The sequence below is a fragment of the Rattus norvegicus genome, chromosome 10, assembly GCF_021556685.1.
Source record: "Rattus norvegicus strain SHRSP/BbbUtx chromosome 10, alternate assembly SHRSP_T2T, whole genome shotgun sequence".
Taxonomy (NCBI): domain Eukaryota; kingdom Metazoa; phylum Chordata; class Mammalia; order Rodentia; family Muridae; genus Rattus; species Rattus norvegicus.
Window position 1 is genome coordinate 105,164,412 of NC_141543.1, and position 18,023 is coordinate 105,182,434.

At 51.0% G+C, this 18,023-nt stretch overlaps 1 protein-coding gene and 1 long non-coding RNA gene across 4 annotated transcripts in view; one reads left to right on the top strand and one right to left on the bottom strand.

Annotated features, from left to right (window-relative positions):
- Sdk2 (sidekick cell adhesion molecule 2) overlaps positions 1–18,023 on the bottom strand; it is a 276,864-nt gene that overhangs the window by 28,642 nt on the left and 230,199 nt on the right. The window contains exons 31-38 of one of the 2 annotated variants that reach the window (XM_087573277.1): positions 17,712–17,815; positions 17,148–17,218; positions 15,740–15,875; positions 14,160–14,216; positions 12,380–12,481; positions 12,157–12,272; positions 4,026–4,212; positions 475–612 (exon numbers count right to left, since the gene is read on the bottom strand). In XM_087573277.1, the coding sequence (XP_087429403.1) occupies positions 475–612; positions 4,026–4,212; positions 12,157–12,272; positions 12,380–12,481; positions 14,160–14,216; positions 15,740–15,875; positions 17,148–17,218; positions 17,712–17,815 (911 nt within the window). 2 annotated transcript variants of the gene reach the window in all.
- Positions 1–18,023, top strand: part of LOC102547853 (uncharacterized) — a 90,080-nt gene that overhangs the window by 2,755 nt on the left and 69,302 nt on the right. The gene's annotated exons all lie outside the window — the stretch shown is intronic.

Here is an 18,023-nt window from a genome sequence, read left to right on the forward strand (position 1 = left end):
GCATCTCCCTGATCCAGGCTTTGACTAGATTTCTAAAAAGGGTCCCGACCCTCCAAAGGGGGTGTGCTGAGAACCCTGAGGTTTGACCGTGGCCCAGGATAACAGGAGAACACCAGGGGATTCTTTTCTTTGGGGTCCTGTCCATTCCTGGGCAACTGTGTTTTGCTTGGATTCTCTCTCTCTTCCTGACTCAGTTTATGGAACGGGATGTCTATACTACAGGACCCCCCCAGCCCCGCCCCCTTCCTGCACAGGAGATGGCAGCCCTATGACGCTGTTTCCACTCTGCCCTCAGATGCTTTTCTATCAGAAACACCCCTCCCCTGGGTCAAGCCTCAGTCTCCCCATTCATAAGACGGGAAGACCCTCACCAATTCTAACTGCTGAGTAGTGGTCATGGGGTGGGCTCGGGGTGCAAACCAGCCCTCGAAAGGGGAGAGTTCAGGAGAGTGAATGTGGGAGATCAACACTTACCATCCACTGGGGTGCAGGGTTCATACACCAGCCTGTAGCCCTCCAGAGGACCGTTGGGGAACTGTGGGGCGTCCCAGGACACATTCACTGAGGTAGTGGTCAGCTCGCTGAACTTGACTGAGCCTGGGGCACTGGGGGCTGTGGAGAGACAGCAAAGGGCTTTTTGTTTTTCTCTTTCTGTGGAAGCGCAGAGTCTCAGGTCGGGCTCCAAGCAACTAGCAGGAGCTCTTGGGTCCATGCCCGGGGAAGAAGAGAAAGCGAGGCTAGGCAAAAGATGAAGGCAGAAAGGGTCAGCTAAGGCCCCCGAACTTTCTCCTCCTCCATTGCCGTCACTAGCACTCAGCTGTCTAATAGCAAAGGCTCTGGCACTGAGAAAAAGACCTTAAAGATGGTGAATCTGGACTTTCTCCTAGGTGGCTCTGAGCCCTGGCTAGGAGCATGGGACCAGGCACTGCATTACAATGGATGACCCTTGAGGGTTCACTGTGGGGCGAGGTCATTTCTTGACACCATGGGGTGTGTTTTTCAGCACCCCACTAGAGTGGGTCGTATGCCTTGGCCTCATATACAGAGTGGGCGCTAAAGGAGACATCAGAACTCCGGAGACATGGCCTTCCTTTCATTCCTGGGTTGCAAGGGCTTGCCTAGAGACATCACGCTGTCAGCAGGAGCCAGACCAAGGACAGCCAGATCCTCTGGAAGAGAGATGTTTTCTTGTTCTGAGACCCCTGGGGTAACTCTGAAAACATAAGGTTGGAAGATTCCGGTGTGTGTGGTGGGGGTGGGGGGGCTGGGAAATGGGAGGGCAAAGAGGCAAGACAGGAAGCACCCCCACCCCCCAGCATCCCAATCTGGTTGGGTGGATGGCTAGGCTATTATTGTCCAGTGCTGCCTCCCACCAGGCCAGAACTAATCTTGACAGCTTCCGGCTCCATCTCCCCGGCTGTCTTTGAAGGAGGGAGGTGAACTCAGGGCCCTTTCCTGCCCTCCCCCTCAACACACTAGGGGGTTAGAAGGACGTGGGACAGGACATTCTGTCCCACTGCTACAGAGCCGGAAGCTTCTAGGCTCCTGGGGTGGGCTCATATCTGACCAGTGACACTGATGAAGTGTCTTCCAGATGGGCAGGCAGGCAGATGGATGGCTAGCACACCCAAGCTCAGTCAGCCTCTGGCTGACCTGGGGTTGGAGATGGGGGTGGGGAGAGTCAGTGGAGGGAAAGGCTCCCCTGGAGCGGAATATTGTCCCAGAGAGGATCCCAGTTATGAATTGTCTCTGGTAGTTTGCTTTCTACGGCTCCTAAGACTAGTGGGGGTGGCAGTCGGAAAGGTATTAGGCTGGAGAAGCTGCTTTCTGGAGGCAGGGCAGAAGGCTGCACTGTTGCCTTCTGTATCCACAGGCAATTTATTCTAACAAAATCTGAGGATGCTTGCTTGCTTCATATAGAATGCCATTTTGGCATAAGCTACAGGCATCCTTCTATGTACCCCTCCCCCTTATCTGTGGTGGTGGCATTTGAACTCAGGACATCTCAGGCTAGGCAACTATGGTACCACTGAGATATCGTCTAGCCCTTCCCACATGCCTTAACTCCTTTCTAGGTTACTTAAGATTCCTGATACAATGCAAACAGTATTGTATCTATTTACAAAATAGTTATTATTCGGGGCTGTCTGAACATGTCCAGTATAGATACATTTTCATTTGCTTGTTTGTTTTTTTGAGACATTCTCCCTTCGCTCAGGGCAGTCTTGAACTTGCTGTGTAGCTAAAGGTGATTCTTTTTTTTAATTTATGTGCCTGTGTGTCTGTGTGTATGTCACATGTGTGTACATGCCCGTGGAGGTCAGACAAAAGGGTTCGGGTGCCCTGGAATCGAGGCTGGAGGTGGTTGCGAGACACTTAGGGTGGGTTGTGGGAATGGAAGTTGGCCCTCTGGAAGGGCAGCAGTGCTGGAACTGCTGAGCCATCTCCCCAGCCCTGACTTTGAGCTCTTGCTCCTCTCGTCTTCACCTCTTAAGTGCTTAGATTACAGGTCTGTGCTGCCGCCACCCCCAGGCAGAAGCAATTTTGGGGAATATTTTCCTTTCTGGGTTGGTTGAATCTGCCGATGAGAAATTCATAGCTTTGGAGGTTGACACATTGGGGGGATAAAAAAGAAACAAATCTCCTGAATCCTCTCAGGTGTCCTCCGTTCTAGCACCTGTCCTTCCCCTGTGACCTACCAGGGGACCATGAACAAAAAGCATGTTTTCTGGGATGCCTCTGTTCTTAAACAGAGAAGACACTACATTGCTCACTCCTTGGGACTTCTAGGGGAACCCAGTGTGACACTGACCAAAAAGTGGCTTCGTACACTCCAATACAAGAGGATCTCTAACCGCTCCCCTTCCTCCACACTGCCTGGGTCTAGTCCTCCTCGCCTCTCTCTGATGTCTCCCTCCAGACTCTCAGCCCGGAAGGGAGAGCCAGTTTTTCAAAACATGAAAGATCTAATTCTTTTTGAAATTTTCACTTACTTACTTTTACTTCATGTACGTTGGTGTTTTGCCTGCTTGAATGTCTGTGTGAAGGTATCAGGTTCCCCGAAACTGGAGTTGCAGGCAGTAATGAGCTGCCACGTGGGGGTTGGGAATTGAACCCGGGTCTTTTAGAAAAGGCAGCCAGTGCTCTTAACCACTGAGCCAGCATAACAGCTCAAACCCTTCTGTGTCTCCTCATCACACCGAACACAAATCCTGTTCTCCAGACCCTTGGGGACTCCGTCTCATTTCACTTCTTTTGTCAAGCACCGGGTTCTGTTCCTCTAATCCCCTTCAGCCCCCAAGCCTCTGCTCCTGCTGGTCTTTCTGACAGGAATTCTGCTTCCTGCTTGTCTCCAGAACTTCCCACAGCTGGTCTCCCCTGGCTCAAATCTCATCCAGGTGTAGCCATCTTGGCCAGGTTTGTCCAAAGTGAACTACACCCTGCCACCCTGCTCCCCTTAGCTCCTCCCCCATCTCCCGGCCCCTTCCCCCTCCCTCCAGCCCCCCTCCTCGACCTCCCGGCTGCTCATCTGTGCTTGTTGATGTTCCACCCGGGTACAGCCTTACTTATTTTGTTTGTTTGTTTGTTTTGCTTTTTATCATTGTTTCATCACCAGCATGAAGCAAAAGTGTGGGCTCACAGAAGACAATGAACGTGGGGTGGGAGACAGAAGAAAGGAGGGAGCCAAACAGGGGTGGTGGCTGTGCCAGAGGCTGAGACAAGGTGGGCAGAACAGGCTAGGTGAGATCTGGCGACTTTCTCAAGGTTCCCAGTGAAGAGTCAGTCTCTCTCTCTCTCTCTCTCTCTCTCTCTCTCTCTCTCTCTCTCTCTCTCTCCTCTCTGTCTTTCTCTCTCCCTCCCTCCACAGACAGCCTTCTTTGCAGGCTGGGCTCTTTCCACAGGGAGTCTGGAAGTAGGGCCTGGGTATCTGAACCCAGTCCCCGGGCTGCCTGAGATAGCTCTGACACCAGGTGTGGACACCAGTTTGTCCCCACAAAATGACCTCCTCCAAGACTTCTCCCTACCTGCTTGCTGAGTCTGGCCCTGGGTCGGGGTGCTCCGTGGCCCATCCCCCGCAGCATTGAAGGCTGCCACGCTGACCATGTAGGCCGTGTAACCAGTCAGGTTCTTGAGTTTCACGCTGTTCTCAGCCAGGAAGAGAGTCTTCACCCTCTCCGTGAGGTTCCTCCGCTGGACTTCCCAGAAATAAATCTGTGTGAACCAATGGTGGTATGAGAGGGGTGAAGGCATTTCCCCTCCTCTGCCTCTGCCCATCTCAGGGTTCAAAGACACCTCTGCTTTCAACCAGGAAACAATACGGAAGTAGCTAAGAGCTATTTAAGAAGGATTTCGGAACTTTCCTTTTAGTAGCCAATGCCCATCCTCTGCTAGACTGTAAACCTCATCCCCATATATCTTGTTTCTCTGTGGTTGGTGTCTGTTGCATGTAACGCAGATGTGTCAGCCTCAGAATAGGAATCTGCCTCACGGGCCTGAGCTGGAGAGGCGAGAGCAATCATGGGCTCTGCTCCACAGTGTGGGGCATAGGGACGAACATCTTGGCAATGCCAGGGCACTGGTGAGGAGCAGAGAGCCTCAGTCCTGCCATTGTGCCAAATTAGCATTCCGAGCTGCTAATGCTTCTGTAAAAAGCTCTTGGTGGTGCGCACGATCCAATCTGATATGTGTGGATCAAAGTCTACAAAGTCTGCTGCAGGGGAGGCTGGACAGAGATGGCATAAGGTTCGTGGCTGAATTCTGATGGCACCATTTGATAGGTATGGGACTTGGTCAGGCACAACTTCTCTCAACTGCAGTGGGCTTAAGGACATCTGTTTTCCACGGTGATCAGGAAGGTTACGGGTGGTAAGGACTGGTCAGCTTTTAAAAGTATTATTACATGCTTGTGGGAGATTTTAGGTCCTCAGTGTAGCAGGAGCGTCATGGAGCCTCCAGGCACTCTGTAATAAGCATGGTTAGTGCTTTTAAACACACAGAGAAGATTCTCAAACTACAGTAAGAGCATTGAACGTGGGCTCTCCATAAAGCCTGGCATCCCAAACCTTGTACAGGATTGGAGATCATTTGGCGCCATCTGCTGGCCAGAGAGGGCTCTGACCGCTACTGGCATTTCCTTTCCTTTCATTCCAATAAAAGTAGGAAAGAGCTAATAAAAGTGTCCACCCCCAGTGTGTGCCAAGGCAGTTAGGACATCTTGTTACTACAAAAGATTTACTTCTCTACCGCCTTGCTTCCGTTTTTTTAAAAAACTTCTTTTTATAAGGGGAATTGAGGTCTTCATTCATAAAATCACCCACTCGTCCACTGACTATGAGAACGCAATGGAGCTTCTCCTGGATTCATCATTTGGGGAAGAGCTCAAGGCCAGCTTTACACCTCTGCACACTCCCTCCGTATCAACAGCCTGGCGAGGAGTATTGCTGGGTCCTTCTAGCCAGAGGAGAGGAATGGACGGATTCCTGGTGCCTCTGTTGAAATGCAGGGGTAGGGTGGGGAGAGACAGCAAAGGAGACAGAGGAGGGGTGATGGGCCACAAGAGGAGAAACAGGCAGGAGAATGTCATGTCTCAGCTGTGTAAGGCACAGTGCTGTGGAGACAGGCTGGGTGAAGCCTGTGACCGGTTGACAAAGAACAGGGCAGATTTATCAGCAGCCTTAGTGGGGTGAGGTTTGTGGGGGTGGGAGAGGATGAAAACATACTTGGAGTGTGGTTTGGGGAAGAGAATAGAGGGTCAGCTTGAGAGGGGCGGAGACTATGGGAGATTGCCTTTGATTTCTTTCTTCCCTTTTCTCCCCTTCTTCCCGCCCTCCTGGCCTTGCTCCCTCCGCTGAAGATGGAGCCTGAGTTTCATGGATTCTGTCTCATGCCTGTGTATCACCAGAGCACAGCAAACTGTCAGCAAACACTTTATCCATTTAGCAATGTCCCTATCTCATGGAAGAAGCCTTTGAGTTCTCCAGTAAAGGGATCAAGCAAGGATATAGAGAGAAGTGAACAAAACCATGAGGTTAGGAAAAGGCACTAGAAAAGGAAGTAAAGGGGCTGGAGAGCTGGCTCAGTGGTCAAGAACACCGACTGCTCTTGCAGAGGACCCGGGTTCAACTCCCAGCACCCACACAGCGGCTCACAACTGTAACTCCAAGATCTGACATCCTCACACAAGATATACATGTGGTCAAAACACCAAATGCACATAGAATAAGGAAGTTATTTTTTAAAAAGGAATCAAGGGGCTGGAGAGATGGCTCAGTGGTTAAGAGCACTGACTGCTCTTCTAGAGGTCCTGAGTTCAATTCCCAGCAACCACATGGTGGCTCACAACCATCTGTAATGGGATCTGGTGCCCTCTTCTGGTACTTGTGTCTAAAGAGTGTACTCATACATTAAATAAATAAATAAATAAATAAATAAATAAATAAATAAATAAATCTATCTTTAAAAAAAAGCCCTTTGGTGAGAAACTCGAAGCCTCCAGTGCCACTGTTGGAAATGTAAAATGGCACAGCTACTGAGGGAAACGGTCTGGAGTTCTTGCAAGAAAATTAAAAATAGAATTACCATATGATCCAGCAGTCTCATTTCTGGGAATGTATCCAAAAGTATTAAAACCAGGCTCTTGAAGAAGATATTTACACTCTCATGTTATACCGTAGTAAGAGCCACAATAGCCAAGATGTGGAAAATCCAGGCACTCTATTGCACACCTGTCATCCTGTACTTGGAGGCTGATGGTCACAGGTTCAAGGTCATCCTCTGGGACATAGCTAGTTTAAAACCACGCTGAGCTAGCATAAGACCCTGTCTCAAAATCAAACAAAGAAACAAACACACAGCCCCTTCTAACCATGTCAGTGGGTAAGCAGATGAACGCACAGCGTTTGTGAATTCACACTGGAGCACTATTTTGCTTTAAAAGCAGGGATCTTGCCACTTAGAACCACATGAATCTGCATCCCCCCTCCTGTGAATTTCACACAGTCCTTAGACTCCTATGAACACCTGATGCTCTGTGAGGGCTACGTAAGCAGTCACCACAGCACAGCCATCTAGGGGATAACAAGAGGAAAATGTCTCATGTTCAGGCTGGCCCAATGTTTCCCTCCCAAGCCATGATCCTCAATGGAACCTGGGGCCTTGTACATGATAAACAGTGTTCTCCAGCTAGCTAGCTTGCTTTCTTGCTCTCTCTCTCTCTCTCTCTCTCTCTCTCTCTCTCTCTCTCACTCTCTCTCTTCCTTTCTGTTTTAAAAGATTTATTTATCTTTTATTTATGTAAGTACACTGTCGCTGTCTTCAGACACACCAGAAGAGAGCATCAGTTCCCATTACAAATGGTTGTGAGCCACCATGTGGTTGCTGGGAATTGAACTCAGGACCTCTGGAAGAGCAGTCAGTGCTCTTAACCTCTGAGCCGTCTCTCCAGCCCCACTTGGTCACTTTCTGAGCCCTTGTTTGTTTGTTTCTTTAGTCACTGACACAGTCTCATGCAGCCTGGAACTAGCTATATGGTTGGAGAAGACTTTGAGCTCTTAATCCCCCTGCCTCCACCTTCAGAAAACTGGTATTATGGGTGTGTTTTGCCACAACAGTCACACACATGAGTGCAGGGTCAGAAGAAGGTGTCAGGGTTCTGGGAGCTGAAGTCCCAGCCAGTTGTGGGTGTTGAGAAATGTAGCAAGTGGTCTTAACTAAGAAGCCATCTCTCCAGCTTCATCCTTGTTATTTTGGAGCAAGAATTTTGTTAAGTAGACTAAATTGGTCATGAACTCACAATTCTCCTGCCTCAACTCTGCTTTCTGTTCTAGGCTGCCATGCCTGGTCCAGTGGCTCTCTATCCATCCATCTGCCCATCCATCCATCCATCCATCCATCCATCCATCCATCCATCCATCCATTTGTCAATCTATCCATCCATCCATCCATCTGTCTGTCCATCTATCTGTCTGTCCATCCATCTGTCCATTTGTCTGTTCATCCATTTTTGGGACAATGTAGCTTTGGCCAGCCTTGAACTCTCCTTTCTCAGCCTCTCTTTCCCTCAGTACTTTAGTGGCTCTCTTTTCATTCATTCATTTGTTCATTCCTTTATTCATCCATCCAGTCATTCATCCATCCAGTCATTCATCCATCCAGTCATTCATCCACCCAGTCATCCCTCCAGTCATTCGTCCCTCCAGTCATTCATCCATCCAGTCATTCATCCACCCAGTCATCCCTCCAGTCATTCATCCCTCCAGTCATTCATCCATCCAGTTATTCATCCACCCAGTCATTCATCCATCCAGTCATTCATCCATCCAGTCATTCATCCATTTTGGAGACTATGTAGCATTAGCTGACCTTGAACTTATAATTCTCCTGTCTCATCCCTGCTTCCGTTCTGTACTTGGATTACAGGCATATATCAGTGTATGACCTAATGGTTCACTTTTAAATTAATTACAATTTGAAACCCTCTACTTCCGGCTGGCCCAGAATTCACTCTGTAGGCCAGGGTGGCCTCAAACTCACAGAGATCTGCCTGCCTCTGCCTCCTGAGTGCTGGGTTTACTGACGTGCCACCAAGGCTCTGTTGGCTCTCTTTAAGGCCACCCTGACTGTGTGTTTGTCTGTCAGCTGACTGAAGATTTAGGTTTTGTAGCCCTGGTCTCTGTTGCAACTATTCAGGTCTGTTCAACACCTTCTTATGCAAAGGTTGCCACAGCAACTTGTAAACATATAGGCATGGCTTGTATCCAAAGAAAACATTATTTATGCAGAGACAGTGGACCAGATCTGGCCTGTTGGCTATAGTTGGCCAATCCTGTTAATCTGAATTATCTGATGTAATTCCAACAATATCTCTCTCTCTTTCTCTCTCTCTCTCTCTCTCTCTCTCTCTCTCTCTCTCTCTCTCTCTCTCGGCAGGATTTCACATAGTCCGGGTTATCCTCAAGTCACTATGTAGCCCAGGCTATCCTCAACATCACTATGTAGCCCAGGCTATCCTCAACATCACTGTGTAACCAAGGATGATCTAGAACTTCCAATCTTCCCGTCTCTGCCTCCTCAGTGATAGTGTTACAGGTACATACCCCATGCCTGGTTTCTGTGATGCTGCAGGTTGGACCCCAGGGTTTTGGGTCCAATCAACTTAGCTCCATTCCCAGCCCCTTCCAACATCTCGGAAAAAGTCAATCAAGAGCCATAGAACAGCTGGGTTGTAATTCTCTCTCTTATGTTTTTTAATGTCAGTACACTGTAGCTGTCTTCAGACACACCAGAAGAGGGCATCAGATCCCATTACAGATGGTTGTGAGCCACCATGTGGTTGCTGGGAATTGAACTCAGGACCTCTGGAAGAACAGTCAGTGCTTCTAACCGCTGAGCCATCTCTCCAGTCCTGCCATTCTCTTTTAACAGTCCAATAGCCGCTCCCTGGGCTGCACTTGCTCTGTCTCCCAGTTTCTCCTGTGCGCTCTGAGTCATTACCAGACTCTTGTCCCAGGGTTCAGGTTTGAGTCTTTTGGTTTTTCATCTGAGTCTGAGCAGGCTCTCATGCCACTGCTTTCTCTGGTTTAGAGCTGTTCTCTTAAGCACCACTTGTAACTACAGCTACATTGTCTCCCTTGGCAGCTAGCAGATTTTTTCCCCCTTCAATTGAGATAGGCTTTCTCTGTGTATCCCTGGTTGTCCTGGAACTCACTCTGTAGACCAGGCTAGCCTTGAGTGTTTGGATTTAAAGTGTGTGAAACCACCACTCAGCAGTAGATGTTTTGAAATGAAAGCACAGGAAGCCAGCCTCCAGGTGTCCCAAAGCCCCTTCTTTCTTTTCCTTCCCTGTGACTGACATTTCCATCTTCTTCAAGCTCCCTGGACAGACATGGCACTGTTCATGTTTCCTGTTCTTCCCTCAGGCCACGGTCTTCTGTCAGAATCTACCAGTCCCATTACCCGCTGCTGCTGCTGCTGCTTCTGCTTCTTCTTCTTCTTCTTCTTCTTCTTCTTCTTCTTCTTCTTCTTCTTCTTCTTCTTCTTCTTCTTCTTCTTCTTCTTCTTCTTCTTCTCCTTCTCCTTCTCCTTCTCCTTCTCCTTCTCCTTCTCCTTCTCCTTCTCCTTCTCCTTCTTCTTCTTCTTCTTCTTCTCCTTCCTCCTCCTCCCCCTCCTTCTCTTCCTCCTCCTCCTCTTCCTCCTCCTCCTCCTCTACTTCTTCCTTCTCCTCCTCCTCTTCTTCTACTTCTCATCCTCTTCTTCCTCCTCTTCTTTCTCTTCTTCATCTTCCCCCTTTCTCCTTTTCGTCCTTCTCTTCCTCCTTCTAGGGATCTATATAGTGCAGTCTGGCTTTGAACTTGCTAGGTAGCAAAGGATGATCTTGAATTTCCAATGCTTTTGCCTCCACCTCCTGAGTTCCAGGGTTACAGGTGTCACACGTATGCATATATATATATATATATATATATATATATATATATATATATATATATATGCTGGGGATAGAACCCCCAGGATTTTGCGCACTCTGCCAGTTGGTCTGGATGCTGACGGGAACACACCAGGCCCATTGACGTCAGTGGGTGCTGATGGCACAGCGCTGGTTAGCACGCATCCGGGATGTAGCAGTCCTATCCCTGTGGTTCACACCCAGGGGTGGGCAACGTTTTCTGGGAACTGCAGACATCCGCTGTGTTCTCTCTTGTACCCAGGTACCCGCACATTTCCTGAGTCTCCGTGTTAACGCTCTGCTTTTAAATTTCAACAGTCTAGTGACTGCCACACCGTGGCTGGCTCCGCCTGGCACCTCCTTTCCCTTCAGAGGCACATGTTACGAGCACAATGTTTGGTTTTCCCAGCTGGCACTCCTGGGCGCAGCCTTGAGGGAGATCATCCATCTTCAGAGCGTCCTTGGCAAGATGCCTCCCTCCCCATTTCTCCTCCTCCTCCATCCTGGATGAAAAAGGTTCCTATACTGGATTTTGCCTTATACCAAGTGGCCTGTCTCTACAGGCCGAGTGGCAGAGAGAGTGTTTCACCCTGGCACAGCCTCATTGACACCTATGGAATGACAGGCTGGGCCAGGAAAACCACGGGGTTCTGTGGTTTGTATATCCTGTGTCCCTAGGGCCATTGCATGGAGATGGTTTTCTGAAATACCATCCAAATGCCAGGATCCAGAGTACCCCAGATGTCGGCCAGGGAGGCGAGCTTCCATCACAGCCAAGAGCTGCATGCTCCAACGAGGGAGGTCGAGCGGCTCTTTACTCTTCCACAAACCGCCTCCTTCAGGATCTGACCATGTGCTGTGCTGCCTGGCAAGGCTGATTTGGGCTTCTGGATCCTAACACCTGATAGGTGGTGACCTGTCCAGGCTTTATCAGTTGGGCTAAAGTTTCCTCATCCGTATAAAATGGGCACGTTGTGTGGGCATTAATGCCCACAACGTAATAGCTTCCTAGGCTTCCAGCAGGCTGGAAGAGTTCAGAGGGTTCTGCGAATATGTATGTCACCATAACACGACATCCCGGATCAGAGATAGGCTGACCTTTAAGCAGATTTTCAAATACTGCCAAGGTGCTTTGCAAATTGGTCATCTAATTAATAGACAGGCCTAGGGTATATGTATGTATGTATTTGTGTGTGTGTGTGTGTGTGTGTGTGTGTGTGTGTGTGTGTGTATTTTTTTTCTGAGACAGGTTCTCACATAGCCTAGGCTGGCCTTGAACTTGCTATAAAGTCCATGATGACCTTGAACTCCAACTCTTCTGCCTCCACCTCCTGAGGGCTGGGTTTGTATAAACATCCACATCTGGTTTATGCACTGCTGGGGATTGAACCTGGGGCTCTGTGTGTGTGAAAGTAAACACTGTACCAGTGGAACGTCTTATGTGACTGTGAGGTGGTGAGTTTGGGCGTTGCGTGCATTAAACAGAATAGGTGGGGTCTGAGTTCCTTGGCTCACGCTCAGCCCACCTCAGAATGGAAATATTCCACAGTGCCTCAGTGTTTATTTCTGCCAGCCTCGCACATAGCCAAGGCTATGGCTGTACAGTGGCATCTGAGGGTGACCGTGCAGGAAGGGCTCAGGACCTCATTCCACTCACCCACCCCTCCTAACTCTTTATTCCTTTGTATCCCACTCCTCTGCCAGATGCCCCCTACCTTGTATCCTTGGATGTCTCCATTCTGGTTGTCCAATGGGGGCGGCTCCCAGGTCACATCCAGCTGTGTGGCCGTGGCACTGTGGATGGCCACGTTCTGTGGTGCTGCCGTGGGCACTGGAGGGCACGGAGGTTAGGGAGTGAGTGCTTATGGGTGTAAGCAATGGGAGGGGAGGTGGGCTAGGGCAGGTTGGAGACCCCGAGTCCTGTGAAGGCACACTCACCTGCCTCCCCGACAAAGACCTCTTGCGGCGGGCTCAAGGGTCCCTCGCCCACGGCGTTGTACACACTCATTCGGATCTCGTAACGCCTGTGCTTGGTCAGATCTGTGGAGGAGAGTGGGGGTCAGGGACACAGAGGTCACAGAGCCAGTATAAGGAGTCCTCCAGGGAGGCTGGAACTACAGGGAGGGAGGGGCATAGCTACCATTCTAGTGCCCCATGTGACATTGGGGAGGAAACAAGTGGCCAGCCTTAGATGCTTGGGCTGCACCCTGCCAACACGAGTATGTGACACAAAGCCTCCCTCTGCTCTAGGGTCATAAATACAATTGAATGTCCAAGTCAACGGTGTTGAGACTGAAGACGGCAGTGTCAATAGTCCTGGCCACCCTGGGCCAGAGGGTCACAAATCTTCCTTGCCTGTGCTCTTCCCACGATGGCAGACGCAAACCGTCTCAGCCATGTCCCTGATGTGTCCCCGCCTTTCCCCCTTTACCAGCTCTTTTTTTCCCTCCTCTGTTGGAGCTGGGGATGGAATCCATGTCTCTCTGAGGCTGAGCGCAAGCTTTGCTATTGGATTCTATGTCACCGCTGACCCCTTGAGCCCTGCTCTCTCAGTCTTAGAGGGACGTGTTTATGGAATGTGCATTTGGCGTGAAGAAATCCGGCGTGTTAGTCAAGTCAGAAATGCTTGGCGGGGATGCCTGGTGAGGAGAAGCCGCTGTGAGCAAATGGGCTCTGTCACCTTCGGTGGGAGATGTGATCCCTTTCCACCGTGCCAATATGTCCCCCTGTCCCCTGAACTCTACTGTCCCTGTCTCCCTCCTACCCTTGTCCCCCAGGGTGGCAGTTCTGACATGCACAGGCTCAGGCTGAAGAAGAGAAGAGGGGAGTCTAGATCCTGAGGTTGGCTTTCCTGATCAGAAGGCCTTGTGTGGATGTGGGCAGAACCTCCTGAGGGTTCGGAAACAGAGCAAGGGGCAGAGGTGAGCCACACAGGGACAGGCTGGAGGTGGACATATTCCACCCAGGGGCCTCAGATAGGGCCAGAGAGACAGTGAGGGCCAACGTGTCTTACATGGGTCAAGCTGGGCAGTAGCAATAGATGCCTGCCTTCTTTTCCTGTAGATAAAGCATGGGGAAGGCGTTTCCCTTCTGCTTGACCTCCTACTGTTGACCCGCTGACTCCTCATGCATGTAAGTCTATAATGTTCTTACTCAGCACTTACAGGGCAGGCTTGGGGGACCCTCTTCCAACAAGCCTCCTGCTTCACGTGCTTAAAAGATGTATCTGTTAGAGGTAGTCCAAGCAACCTGGGTGGGTATGCTGGCTGGTTTTTTGTCAGCTTGACGAAGGTAGAGTCATCTGAGGAGACCTCAATCGAGACTCTGCTTCCGTGAGGGCATTTTCCTGACTAATGTGGGAAGGCCTAGCCCCTTGTGGGTGGTGCCATCCCTGAGTAGTCGGTCCTGGGTGGTATAAGAGAGCAGTCGGAGCCAGCTACGGTAGCAATCCAATAAGAAGCATCCCTCCGTGGCTTCTGCTTCAGTTCCTGCCTTGAGTTACTGTGTGGCTTCCCTCAGTGATGGACTATGGACTGGGACGTGTAAGCCAAACGAACCCTTTCCTCTTCAAGTCGATTTCCATCCTGGTCTTTATCGGGGCAACGGAAAGTAAACTAGTACAGTGTGTTAGCCTGGGGCCAGGTGTTCTTAACGACCTCCTCCCCAGCCCACCCCAGGAGGCCTGGGCCACCACGGACCACCATGCAAGGGGACTTACTGTCCAGCTCGTACTGTGTGAGGCTGGGCCGGGTCAGGTTCCGCATGGAGTACAAGGCTAAGGGGCAGGGGGTGAGAAGCCAGGGAGACAGCAGATAGAGGTTAGTGTATGCAGGCGTCCCACCCACGGGGAACCAACCAGGAAAGAATAACAAGGCTGAGGATGGAGAGGGCAAGAGGACTATTTCCAATGCCTGTGCTTGTTCAGGGGCCGGGATGAGGATTAGGGAGGGGATAGCTCCTAAAACATTGCTGTCCCTACTTCTGGTGGACACTGACCAAAGTCATAGGGGAGCCTCTCAGCTTAGCAACCCTGAGGGCAGTTCCCGGGGGGGGGGTGGCGCTTTCATCCCACTGGATCCCCAGTTTCGCTTTGGAGCTTGGGTGAGCCACGGTGAAATATTGGCGTCGTGAATTCCCTCGTATGAACCAGAAACAATTTTATTGTCAAGAAATATGAGCGAATCGGACACAGATCATATAAAAATCACAGCCGCGGGCAAACATTGGCCAAAATAAAAAAATAAATATAAGAAAATAAAACGAGCTGTTGAATGGCGGGTATTTCTGTGGGTCTTGTTCGCTTCATATCCCTTGCTCCGTGCTCAATTATTTTGACTGCGGCCATCCCTGGAAGCCATGGCTCCACAAGCTTGGGAGGTGTGGGATGCAGCAGTGTAGCCCCCAGGGACCTAGGCTGTCTCCTCTCTCCTGCCAACTTCTCTTTGGTGAAGAGTGTAGCTCCCCTTCCTAATCCTCTACAAGCCCTCCTCTTTCCTGCCTGCCTCCCTCTCCCTTCCCGGGACAGACGCATGGGAGCTCTGTGGATTCCACCCTCATGGCCTACATAGCCCTGCCTCCTTGCCTCAGCCTTGTGCTCTTTTGCTATGTGAACACCACAGCCTCCTTGCCTCTCTCCTGGTCACACCTCCCATGGCCAGGTCACCACCTCCATGCTCTCCGTGTGTCCTACAGAGTCCACGCACACCCTCCTCCTGCTCCTGGCTTTCCCAGCGTCCTCTCTCCCTGGGATGTTCCCCCTAAATTTCTCCCCCTTCTCTGCTTCTCCTATACTGGAAGGCTGGCTTCTTTGGCCTTAGGTCTGGGTGGTGGCTTCCTAGGGAATAGGAGGGGTCTTGACTGTTGTTCTTGGTTGGGGTTTAGATGTTGAGGCTGATGGCTCCTCTCTCCACACATTTGCCTGCCTAACCTGCAATCATCCTTCCATGTCAAGAAAGCCTTTTCTAACGCTTCTGGAACATTCTCCTATTGTTGTGTTGATGACCACTGACACCTGTTTCAGGGCTTACTTATGGAATGCCTGATTCTTCTTCCATCGGACTGATCCAAGAGGTCAGGGACCAGTCTGTTTAACCACTGGTGTGCCCAGAGTGTCTTGGAGTATACAGAAGGTGCTCAATAAATGTTCAGCAAGTGAGCGGATGAGGTAAGAAGAGGAACGACCGGGAGGCCCGGTTGCAGGTTAGCAGACTCGGAGACTCAGGGAGACTGGGAGCAGCAGATGGGGCAGGCGAGCCTATCTACCCCCATCTTCCCCAAGGCCCGGGAAATGCTACTCACAGGTGAGCTCAGCCCACTTGGCCCCAGGGTTGTTGATGCCCCGAAGAGTGAAGCCTCTCAGCCCTTCGTAGAGCAGCTCCCGGTACCGGATTCGGAAGCCCAAGAGGATGCCGTTGATCTTGTCCTCGGATGGAGGCTACAGGTGGGAGGGTCAAACATGGGGAGGGGCCTTGACCATGGCTCCCCTCACTTCCCCCTATATCTCTGTCCATCACACCTCCTGCAGCCACAGAGCAGGGACTGGGGTCCCAACCGGGAAAACAACTGGGATAGGGTTGGGCATTTCCAAAGAGGTTGTTATGGTCTCTTGGAGGTGGGGGAAGGGCAGGAATCACCATGCAAGTCCCCTTCAGCTGAGCAGAAAACCCACTTAGAGACAGGGGAGCAGAAAACACACCCCTGGAATCATCAGCCATTGCTTGTCCAGAGACCCTGTGATCTACCTCTCTGCACCCCACTCCTGCTCTCTGATGACCACCCAGCCAGCACTTCCTGGTGTTTCCTATGAGCTGAGCCCTGGCCTACACTAGGACACAAGCATGCCCATGTGTATGGCCTCTTTTTCCTCCTTTGCTTTTTGTCCTTGTCCTCGGCTGAGCTGGAGTATGGGCTTTTTGCCAAGTGGAAACTATCTTTTTTGATGATCCTCCTTTAAGAAATCAGTTGGAATGGTTCGGCCTTTTTATTAGCTCCTTAATTGCTTCCCTGGCTGCCACGGGCATCGTCTGGCCCTTTTGTCCAAGTTTCCCATCTGCTCCAGCCTCCTCGGGCTCATGAGAGGTTGCCTGGTCATTTCCTCTTAGGGGTTGTCCCCTCTGGGATCCCAGGCCTCAGCTGAACATGGACTGCTGCTGGGCGCAGTTCCTCAGATTCTGAGAAGTAGGGACAGGAGCTAGCTAGCCCCTCCCTACATAGGGGCTTCTGTGGGTGACCCACTGAGCTCAAGGCTGGGCTCCAGAGAATGTATGGGTATCATGATCACTGGCTGAGGTTGCCTTGGGCCCTGGCAGAACAAACGTTTCTCACTAAAGATCAGGCAGCTGGGAGAGACTAACCTACATAGGGGGATACCGCTCATGAGGAAGGTCACAGGTCTCTGTTGGGAAGCCTGGTACTGACCTCTGGGTGTGGGCTTTATGAAGCCTTGGGGAGTCCTCAGAGCCCCTATATGCTTTTCTGCATACAGATTCCACAGGTCTGGGGTCATGAAACTAACCCTGTCACTTGAACTTTGTGACTCATGGCCACAGTCTGTGAAGTGCATGCACCTTGATCTCCTCCTTTCCCCCACCTCCCTTTTCCTGTGCTCAGGGGGTATAGAACAGAGGCTGAGGCAGCCCTGGTGGGGACTGGTGGATTTTCTGGTCCCAGCCAAGGAAATGAACCCGCCTTGTCCACCTAGCCTTACCTGCCATCGGATTAGCACAGAGGTGGTGGTGTGGGGAGTCACCGACAGGATGGTGGGTGCCTCATCGGGGGCTGTGGAGAGAGACAGAGGAGTAGACTCTGGGCCCCCGAGTGTCAGCACCACCCAGAAACACACAGGGACCAGATCCTGCTGACGCTGGTTAGCTAGGTAGGTCCTGCTTAAATTACCCTGGAGACCCACCCGCCCAGTTTCCTCATAGCGAATGACCAGGGTGAGCTGGAGGCCTGATTTTAGACCTAACCGAGGGTCTTAGAACTTCTCAAAGCCATAGAACTTAGGTAGCTGTTAGGTGCAGGGTCGGGGTGGGTATCTATTCCCACTTCCGGGAAGCTGGAGGACCACTGGAGAAGAAATGCACTCAAATTCTAGGCTGGGTTTAGGACCCTGAGCCCTGGTTAAAAACCCTTTTGTCCCAAATCCCTGGCCTGGAAGTGGTCAGGCCTAGCAGGCCCAGTGAGCAATCTCTCCCCGTCAGAGGCCCCTCCTGCAGAAGAAACTTCATGCCACCAGGGTCAGGAGCTAGAGGCTCTGAATGGCACTGACCTGCCTGCAGGGTGGTCAGCGACTCTGATTCCTCGCTGAACTCGCTGTCCCCGATGTCATTGGTAGCCTTCACTCGGAACTTGTAGGACGTAAAGGGTTTGAGTCTGTGGAGAGAATTGGGGGCCGGTGACCACGGTGTCAACTGTGATTTGAATGTGAACCATCTCCCCACAGGCTTCGAAGACTTGGGTTGCAATGGGTGCGATCGCTTTGTTTGGGGGCAGGGGGAACTGAAACCTCTCAGGAAGTGCGGCCTTGGTAGAGGAAGTGGAACACTGGGACATACGCACCCATCTTTTGTCCCCTAGCCCT